Source organism: Sinocyclocheilus anshuiensis, unplaced genomic scaffold, assembly GCF_001515605.1.
Source record: "Sinocyclocheilus anshuiensis isolate Anshui unplaced genomic scaffold, SAMN03320099.WGS_v1.1 scaffold941, whole genome shotgun sequence".
Lineage (NCBI taxonomy): Eukaryota > Metazoa > Chordata > Actinopteri > Cypriniformes > Cyprinidae > Sinocyclocheilus > Sinocyclocheilus anshuiensis.
Window position 1 is genome coordinate 590,174 of NW_015555791.1, and position 11,235 is coordinate 601,408.

Here is an 11,235-nt window from a genome sequence, read left to right on the forward strand (position 1 = left end):
CTTTAGCTCCACACAGCGGGGAGATGGTGGGCTGGGCTCTGGGTCGGGAGTGGTACTAGTGAGATTCTCCTCGGAACTGACTAGGGCTGTGCGATATTGAAGAAACATGCCAACAAGCAGTGCCATACTTGGCCACATGTCATGTCACGTCACTCCAGCAGGAGGAGGAGAAATTCCGGGTGAAGGAGGGCATCCATGAGAGAAACACAATGGAAACAAAAACACTGAGAAAAATGAGAAAACAAACGGAGGGGAAAACACGGAGGTAACTGTTTTTGGTCGGTTCTTCTGTCACAATCTGTGATGGCGAGGAACGATGGAGACGAGGAATAAACAAAACAGTCTTTAATCCAATAAACACAGGGGACATCCAACACTGGGAATGGCAGGAAACACATGAACATAACAAGTAGAACCGACCGAGACAGACTGCACAGACTAGGACTTAAATACAGGGTATATGATTGGGGAAACACAGGAGTATGGGATGACTAATCAAACTAATTAACAAAACGAGGACAGGAACATGACCAAATAAGGGAACAGAAACAGGGGCAAAACATGACACAGACAGTGCATGATCCTGACAGATACATTCAGTATATTTGCGTAAAGTGAAATACACTATATAGCAAATCTCAGATGATATACTATATCACAACTCTCAACTGCCAGATTTTGTGTCGCAAAATGTAACTATATTATCACCCAGCACTTTATATAAAGATGTATATACAAATTTGTCCGGATACATGCAGTAAAATCACATAATTTATAATATATAGCATATCTCAACAGCTTGATTGCAAAATGTAACTATGTTATCTCTCAACTCGACTCTAAGGCATAAAAATATCAAGATAAACATCAACATTATAATTTCCTGTAAAGCTGCTTTGAAACAATATGTATTGTGAAAAGCGCTATACCAATACATTTGACTTTGAAATCTGACTTGACATTTTGCATGCTTCAGTACTGTCTGATGACAAGAGTATGACCTAAAATCTCCTCCGCCGTCTCATCCGATGCCACCGAGCCGAACGCGAGGCTATTTGAGGAGCACATCGACTCTATTTCAGGTGCCCTCACACAATGCCTGTAATTAGCTCCTGTAGTAGTGTGTGTGTGTGTGTGTGAGAGAGCGAGAGCGAGAGAGAGAGAGAGAGAGAGAGACCCCACCACCAGCTCTTTACACTTGAGCAACATGGGTCATGTAAACAAGGAGCTGCTAGCATCACGAAACAGACAATCACTTTCGCATCTCATAATGCCTATTCTTCATGTAATTTTACTGGGGTGGTTTTCTAGCTAATGAAAATGGAGTATGATTACACACACACACATTTTCCTCTCACTCTCAGCTATCCATTTAAATTCCACCCATCCAAACAGACTCGTGCATTAGTGTGGAATCACAGGAGTCGTTCTGTCTCGATCCTGCCAACTGCATCTCTTCCAAATGCAAGCGGGACACACCCAGGATGGCAAGACAGGCCAGACGCTGGCAATAAAACTTCAAACTAAATAGAACAGATTTTAAGGAGCGATCCAAACCACTACTTCAGCAATCAGTAACTTAAATATATTACAGCATGACCTTAGAAACACCAAGGTCATAGGTTCGATTTCAAGGGATTGTAGGAATTGATATACTTAATCTGAATGCAGTGTACGTTGCTTTGGATAAAAGCATTTGCCAAATGCGTAAATGTAAATGTAGCTTTTTAAAATGATATCTCTGACTGACACAATTGACACTTCACAAAGACCCGCCCCCCTTCATTACTGTTGCACATCATGTTCTCACACAGTGAAAAATACATCTCATTTTTGTACATTTTGTGGCTCTTTAATGTGTCGTGACAGATTGCTGTAGCGTCTCAGTTCAAGCCACACATCTTTTCATCAGATCGGATCATCTTTCATCAGATCCGATCATCTTTTCATATTTACTAGTTAAAGCACGAAATAAACATGAATAAACATCAGATGTTATCTTGTTTCAACCACGGAAAAACGTCAATACAAAATTTTTTCAAATTCAAGTCCACCGACGTTAATCTACTCTCCTGTCTGGTTTGTTTGTCAGAGAAAAATGTCAGATTCAGCATTATGATTGGTCAGATCGCCTGTCAATCAAACTCCTGGTGAAGGGTGAATTACAGTGCATGTACATTGTATTCTGTGTTTAAGTGATGAAGTCCAATAAAACATAAAATTACCTAAAATAAAATGTCATGTATCCATCCGTAAAATAGGTTAACCATAAATAAAGTCTAACTCAATATGATTGGTGGAAAGACAATGTAAAGGGAACTAACTTTTGGGTTCATAGTACTACCACATAAAAGCTGCATGCCATTTGTTTAGGTGTGAATAAAGTCATCACTGATTGGTCACAGACATGTACATCCTATTTAGCATACACTATACTCTACGACATTCTGTAGTATAAATGGTGCAAGTAATGTGTGTGTAACATTTCCGTCAACTGGAGGTGTCCAATTTTAACATTTCTAGTATATGGCAGAGTATATAGTGTAAGTTCTTTGTACAACATTTGGAATGCAACCAAAATCTTTTTATCTTCCACAAAAGATTAAGCAAGTTATGTTTTCAGTCAGAAATGATGTTATTCACAACCAAACAAATGGCATCTAGCTTTGATGTTGTTTTAGACTTAAATTCAGCTAGGCAAGTGCTGCTTTTAGAGCCTATCTGGACAGCATTTGTGGTTATGTTGTTGATTACCACAGAAAATAATTTCAACTCACTCCTCAGTTTAAAAAAACAAGTCACAGTTACAGTAAAAGTCTTGAAATTGAAGTACACAGAACCAAGCACTTTGAGGGTCTAATGTGAAGTTCATATTTTTGTTAGAAGCATTTAAAAGCATATAAATATATGTATTTCATTGTCTAAATCATCCTTTTATCAGTTGAATTACTGTTCTAGGCAGATTAAATTCTGGTATCGTAATCCCTGTGAGTGCAATCTCACATGACGGTCTTGCATGATGGTATCATAAGAAAATTACAGGGTTTAAAGCATCATGACGTGGATTGTAATACATCTTGCATATGACTTTGAGACAAGATTAGTATATTATTCTCCCATATAATTCTCATGTTATCATGTATAATGCAAGTATTAATGTTTATTTCCATTGTTTAAGTGCTTTCTGTAAATATGAATCCAAACTAAAGAACGATTACCAATTACATTCAGTGGTAAGCAACTGCAAATGCTGTTGACGGAGGTGTAGGGTGGAGGTAGATGCAACAATGTTTTTCTGCAGAGTCAGACCTCTCCTTCTCCTCCTTTCTCTGTCTCTCCTTTCTGTTTCTTGCTAATCAATCACTTTGATGACTCTTACATCGTAATCCAGATCGCAGCAAATTACATTAATGGCCACTAGTGCCACTGATTTGTGAAACAATAAATATTGCCTCATTAGATATGATTTCACACAGTCGCCATTAAAAATATTTGTCATTGTGCACTGCCCCAGTTTGGGCTACTGTTTTGATTCAGTCTGACCCCGGGGTCGAAATTAGCATTAATCAATGAGACAGATGGACCTTTAATCGCTCATCAGACTGTCGGATCAGATAGCGACGCTTTCCGGCATTTTAAAGGGGCCAAATTATGAACAATTACTCCATTAAACCTGCACTTAAACTTATCCATTTAAAAACTTCAAGACTCAGTGTCCTTCAATTAACCAACTGTGATGGCAAATGTTGAAAAGAATAGAAAAAGTAAAACCTGGAACTCTGAAATATAACATGCTCACTCGTAAGGTCACACGCTTCTCTCCGTTCATGACGACAATTGAATTTTACTGCTGAAGAATGCACCGTAAGAAGCATGAAAATGAACCACGGGGCCTTCGCACTTCATTCAAGGTCACGTCTGCACTCCCATTTGCCAATAAAATCAATCGCGTGACCAGCTTGTGACAGAGAATGCAACAGATTATTTCTAAAGAATTGTGAGCGAGCGGTCGCATTTAACTTTGATACATGCCAACATATTCATTAGCTGACAATTTTGGCATCTAATATTCATTATGATGAAGAGGCTCAAACTCACAATCAATTTCCTGTTTCTCATAAGAGCAGGGTAAGACCCAACAGAGCTTAAAATCAATGCTCTTCCCTCTCACTTATCCTCTGTATAATAGCTCGCTACTGGTTTCCAATTACTCTCCCTTGTTGTCCGAGCTTAGGTACTGTGAGTAATATTTTAAAGAAACGACGGGTCACAGGAGCAACTCTCCAAGGGTTCAGCGGCCATCTTCGACCTGGCTTTTAGAAACTCTTGAAGCTGGAAGTAATACATCTAAGGGGGAACAATAGCTCTGTAACTCTTTGGATGGTGTTGAGAGCTAATTATGACTATCTAGGGGTGTTTCGATCGCGATTGACTCCAAAAAAAAAACGATTGTAACACAAGCAAACTGCTTTATACTGCAGAATGAGCACAGATTGCATTGGCTGGACCTAGTAAACAAACACACTCCTTCACTGAATGAATCAGAGTGAATTTAAAGCAACTGTATATAGTAGTTTTGTGTATTTTTTGGACTTTGGGGCCCACTAAAGTTAAGTGGAATTCACGGTCATAAATATATTACTAGCCCCGTTTACATGGAGCATTGTATTCCGATTATAACCCGTTTAAAGTTCCAATCTGAATGAAAATGCTCCATGTAAACACCTCAATCTGAATAAAAATGCTCAAACCGATTGAAATATCAGTTGGATTGAAAGGGGTGGAATAAACCTTGTCCTGAACTGATCAAATGAAAAATTTCACCATGTAAACGAGCTGATCCGATTACTTTGAGTGTACACCCTTCTGTGCATGCCTGGTTTTGAAGTACTGGGAGTGTGTCGTCAGAATACAAAATGGCGGCAGCGGCGAAATCAAACTGGAGTGTGACGGAGACAAACGTATTGATTAGTATTTTTAAAAAACAGAACATAATTGAACAACTGGATGGTTCTGGTCTTCCCAGGAGGGAGGGGTAGAAAATTGATGCTTCTTAGGGGATGTTCACATGTGGCACCTAAAAACGCGTGGAAAACGCTAGGCACGCTGCTTTCTTCCTCTTTCCAAAGCGCTCGGAAGCTTGCACTCCCATGGCATCTGCCGTTGCTAAGAAACTGTGTCCTGCGCTCTCCATGACGATGCAGAAGTTTCAGCAAAAGATAAATGGATTTCCAGCACTGAAAAATCACTTGCAGTAGCTCTACTACTAAATTTATACTAAATGTATTTATCCCTGTACAGCTAAGATCAGCTGTTCCTCCATTTTGGCTGAGCTTTCAATGTTGTTACAGAAAGGGTGATTGGTTGGTTCTTGTCACATGACCTGCGGTGCACTTGCGGCATTCGGAAAAGTTGAGATATTTTATCTCGCTGCGGCACAGACGCGCCTGGAAAAACCGAGCTCGTCATGACTGCGTCACTTTCTATTTGCTGTGCATCTACATCTGAAATAACGAACTTGAGCGTGCAAAAGATGCGATATGTGAATGGCTCCTGATCCGGCAGACAAGCTATGTGCACATGTCACATTATTCCGATTGAAAGCGTCAGCACATGTAAACACCAGATCAGTTTAGATAACATCCCATGTAAACAGTCAACCAGAATCCGTCAATCGGAAAGATCTCAGTTGGAATGGCAAAAAAGTGTGCATGTAAATGGGGCTACTGTCAGAGTTACAATGGATAGCAGTATACGACCATTTGTTGTGGCCCGTAAAACAATCCACCCTTCTTGTGGGATTTCATACCCAAACTTACATACTCCCAAAACAGACATTTGGGGAGGAACATGAGAAAGAAACAGAAGCCATTCACCTTAATAAAAGTCAGAACATTTTTAGAAAGTCATAGGTAAAAAAAACTTTCATACAGTTGCTTTAAGTCTTTGACACGGCGTTCAGTAGTGAATTAACAAAACATGTTCTCGAACTAAAATTTTCTAACTGAAACAAAAGGGGGCATGTCGTTCGTTCACCCCAGCAAAAACTGTTTAACAGGTATGCAAATAGCAATTTCTGAATGTGTAAAAATGACTGATGAGCATACATAATTAAAATGACGCTAAGTGGCAGTAGGCTTTTTGGGAATGTATTGCTTTGATGCACAACTGGTTGCCCAACACTGTTAAAGGACATTATAATACAATTATCATATAACTCATAAATCATTTAAGCAGTCTATTGTTGTCTGTTTTCTATGGCAAGACAAAAAAGCTAAGCTCAGCAGTCCCACAAAATGTGACAAAAAACTATTGGAAACAATAACAGATTGACACTATTTGCCTTTGTAGATTTGTAGATGCTGGTTTTACTCATTTACATGATAATAAGACTCTTTGGTAGTAAACAATTCAGTGTGGTCCAAAAAGTGGTCAAAAATAAATTTCTTTATTGATGGGCATTCAAGACTTGCAACGCAAGCAACATTAAACTGCAAAAGATTCATTATATTATACTATCGTAGATGTTTCACCAATATCAGAACTTTTTGGGGGGATTCTCAATAGTATCAAATTGATTTTTTGATGTCTCTTCCATGACATTTAGTGGCTCAGGTGATTGGCTCCAAAAATGTGTGCTCATAAAGCAAAGATGGCAGCATTCAAGTCAATCTGCCATTGAATTGAATGGGAACACAAACTCATTGATGCAACCTACTGAACAAATCTAAACAACCAAAACCAAAAGGGTCAAACTAAAAGTCACTAGGATGAATCAAAATACCCAATACTAATACATAAGGAGCGATTGTACAATCAAAATGGGCTTCAGAGTCATTCAACAAGATTCACAATCATTGATCTTGGTTATAGATCTATGGTATTTAGTACCGAAATACACTTAAAATCTGTACTGCAGCAATTTAATGAGAAAATCCTGTTGGTTTGACACTGCAGTCGCTCAATATTTAAATACAGAACAGTCTACGGAGGCGCAGGCAATTTGTCTCTTTTTATTTCCTTCTCTGTTTGTCTGTGTCTCTCAATCTCTCTCTCTTTTTCAGATCAACAGGATTGCATGAATAATACATGAACTGTCAATCATTTCGGCACATTATACCCCTCCTGTCATCTTCTGTGCCTTGGTGACACATCCATATTTACACACATACACTTTTTTTTCACCGTTTGGTCCATTCCCTCACTTATCATCTGCAATCTGTCCACTTCTTCACTCAATACAATCACACACACACAAACCTATCTAGCATGAGAGGCCAGGATTGGACTTGATAAATGAAAACCAGTTCTTGAACTTTTACATTTAGTCCCCCAATCTTTAATATTTGGTCCATTCTAGCGAGTAACTCCATCTATCAATGACATAAATCAACAAGACAGAGAGAGAGCGAGAGAGAGATGCAATAATCAGTAGTGATGTCCGGTTCGCGAACGAATCGTTCGATTTAACCGGTTCTTCTTAGTGAACCGGTTGAACCAGTTCACCAAATCGGACTGAATCTTCATTGAAACGAACTGTCCGAAAGAACCGGTTCGCTGAAAAGAACCGGACTTCCCATCACTAATAATCAGTAATAATCCTGAAGCTTCACCATTTCTTAAACTGTATAGATCAGTGATGGGCAAACTTGGTCCTTCCAGGCCACTTTCCTGCAGAGATTTGATCCAACCCTGATAAAACTCACCTGCCTGTAGCTTTCTAGTAGTCTTGAAGACAATGATTAGCTGGTTCAGGTGTGTTTGATTAGAGTTGGAGCTAACCTCTGAAGGAAAGTGACCTGAAACGGCTAAGTTTGCCCTCCCCTGGTATAGATAAAGCCCTGTGGATGTATACAGAAGCAATGGCACTTCTTATAAGGGGTTTACTTGGTTTGAAGCTCATACTAAAGTCACAATTTCCTTGTCATCTGTATTTAATAAAAACGAGTAATTAAAGGAAGAGTAACAAGCATGAAAGTTACATATGTCTCATAGAAATAGTAGGAGAGGGGGTGAGGCTCCAGATTGTGTTTAACATCTCTACAGTCTGTTCGTGATTCGGTATTTGTTCCTCAAAACAAGTTATCTCATTAAACGTTTTGGCGTTTTTAATCGAACACAATTAGTGGGTCACAAACCCACAGTTGTGATCACTCATGTGAAACCATTTGCAAAAGCATCTCTTTATCAATTAGCCTACCTCATAAAATTAAAGACACATAATAATAAAACAGCATCTGAGACAAAAACTTGACCACACGCTTCCCGCGTCAACCTTGAAGCGCGGGAAAATTGAAAGTACAGGGCTACATCAATTAACTTCATCAATTAACTCCATCAGTCACACCCCAATCAATTAAACCATCAACAAATACACTCCCTCAACATGTACAGGCTTTCGATTACCTGACTGAAGTTAAATCCCGACTGAGTGAGAGCACCTGCTGACTGATTGTGTATTAGTGGTTGTTCATTTGTGAAAGAATCAATACTTTAAATGAATCTTTTAAGTGAACGAATCGTTATTATCGTTCAGTTTGATGCTTTTGTTCTCCGTTTGGAAGCGTGTGACTTCCTAGCAAGAACCAATAGCATTTGTGCGCATTCTCTAATGGCGAATTTCATTGGTTGAACATGCTGAAGGAATACGCCCCCTTCACTAAAAGAGTCACCTGAACAAGATTCGAACAAAACATTTAATTTGTAAAGTTGACGTGGCATTGAAGCAAATGAAGGAATTAAGCTTTAACAAATCCTTATGATGCTTATCACTGTTTATTGAGTTTCTAGAGTACATTTAAAGACAAGCAAAGTTTAATAAAACACAACAACGCTTGTTTCTGTATACTCGAGTGAATGACTCAGTGACTCGTTTGCTCTTAAAGGGGTCATATGATGCTGCTAAAAAGAACATTATTTTGTGTATTTGGTGTACTGAAATGTGTTTATGCGGTTTAAGGTTAAAAAAACACATTATTTTCCACATACTGTACATTATTGTTTCTCCTCTATGCCCTGCCTTTCTGAAACGCGTCGATTTTTACAAAGCTCATCAGTCTGAAAAAGCGAGGTGTGCTGTGATTGGCCAGTTGTCCAGTGCATTGTGATTGGCAGAATTCCTCAAGCGTGTGACGGAAATGTTACGTCCCTCACCATACTGTGATGCCTGCGGCAACCACATGTGACGACCCCGGGCTGGACTCAAGGAAAAATTGAAATCGCATCATATGACCCCTTTAACACACAAACGATTCAGTTGTCGCCACCTGCAGGCGTAAAAGGACACTGAATGAATATGCGAATCGTTAATAGATTCAAAAGAATCGAATCGCTGAGATGCATCGTGCCAGCCATAGAGGGTATAGGCATGTTTTGCTGAACTTCTCGGGATGAGAAAATAGCAAAACCTGAATTAACTTTCTCATGGGAATTGTTCATAAATAGACTAAATGACATCTCATTTGTAAACACACTGAATGAAATGAGACGTGACATTGAACAAAATAAACGAATGAAGTATTTTAAAATGATGCTTAAACACTCTTAATTGAGAAGATTTGCAGACAAAAGCTTATAGGACTTTTTCGTTCGACTTAACACACAAAAGACTCGGTTGTCGCCGTCGTGTAGAAAAGGTCACTGGATGAATCAGCGCCAAATCTTTAATAGGATCAAAAGATTCGAATCGCTGAGTCAAAGTCCCAGCCACTATAGTGGGCACGTTTACCTTTTCGGGATGTGGAAAAAAGCAAACCTACTGATTACTGAACCTTCTCATGGGAATTGTCCAGAAATGGACTAAATTATGTCTTAATTAGTAAATAATGCCTTAATTAGAATGACATACCAGTTATTATGATAACCTTCCAAGCAAACATGGAACATTTCCTTGTGTGACTCCTGTTTGGTTATTACAGAGAACCAATTCACAACGTTCAAGCATGGTTCGGTTTATTACGAACACTTTGTAAATGTACATTCACATTATGTTGATTCGTGTTTGCCAGTTAATTTGAGTGAGAAAAATCCAATTAAACACCTAACTTGCTTTTTTTTTTAAACCAGATCCCATTTCTGTGTCAGGTTTGTCCTGTGCGACTCATATTAGCCTGATATTTGAGGGCTTATCCGTGACCACCTTGACTTTCCAAACCCACACAGTTGCATTCACGCCACGGTTATTATCTCCTCGCGGCTTTTACTGCATATCAAACACCGTCTTTTGCTTTCTGGCTCTCGGTAGCAGCAGGTGTTGTTGGCGTAGCCCAACCGCGCCTCCACTCTTAATTCCAGTCACCTCCTTTCCGGAGCCCCGAAGCAAATTCATTTACCGTGGGAGGGACACCGGGTAAAATTGTAGTGAATTCACGGGGAATCACGCTTCGGAAACACGTGGGAGAGTTGACACAAATAACAGCCCACCGTACCCCAGCAAAACGCCCACGGAATCATCATAAAGATTCACCACAACGCCAAGGTTCGCGTGTAATGGTGCGGATAACGGGGACGAGGCACCGTCTAGCCCGCTTCGAGATGCTTTGACCTTGTGTTTTAGTCATTTGTCCTTCCTCGAGTCTCTTCGCGTGAAGCTCTATCAAGGACGAAGCGCACAACAAGTAGCCCCGATTGAGCCTTCGCTAAGAAAGCATTCGCGTATCATTACGCAACGACAGATCTTCACGGGACCTCAGATCAAAGTTAATTATCAAATCCAGCACGCCACAGTAATCGCTGTCAATGCAAATGCCCCGAGAGCGCGTGACAGTGTCAAACAGTAATTAGTGCGCGCTCGGACAATGATGTAAAACAAGGGGGCAAAGAAGTGATGACCCCGTGACAGGTGCGATCGTGCCACCCCCCAAACTCCATTGTGCAACCCCACCTGTGCAACCCAGAGCCAGAGGCATCCGTCCAAGGTGAGAAGAAGATACTCCTACAAGTTTAATGGCAACAGAAATAAAAGCACTTACCTTTGCTGTACTCCTCCTCCCTGTTCAGATACATGGCTGCAGATTGATGATGGACTCCTGACTCGAAGGTGTGACGTGATTCAAGTTCACCTGTGCAACCCAGAGCCAGAGGCATCCGTCCAAGGTGAGAAGAAGATACTCCTACAAGTTTAATGGCAACAGAAATAAAAGCACTTACCTTTGCTGTACTCCTCCTCCCTGTTCAGATACATGGCTGCAGATTGATGATGGACTCCTGACTGGATGGTGTGACGTGATTTAAGTG

General features: G+C 40.0%; 1 protein-coding gene across 2 annotated transcripts in view; it reads right to left on the reverse strand.

Annotated features, from left to right (window-relative positions):
• Positions 1–11,024, reverse strand: part of LOC107674837 (synaptotagmin-7-like) — a 173,507-nt gene extending 162,483 nt beyond the window's left edge. For both annotated transcript variants that reach the window (XM_016468952.1, XM_016468953.1), the window contains exon 1: positions 10,971–11,024. In XM_016468952.1, the coding sequence (XP_016324438.1) occupies positions 10,971–11,004 (34 nt within the window). In that variant the 5' untranslated portion in view covers positions 11,005–11,024. The remainder of the gene's footprint in view (positions 1–10,970) is intronic.
• Between the last annotated feature and the right edge of the window lie 211 nt (positions 11,025–11,235).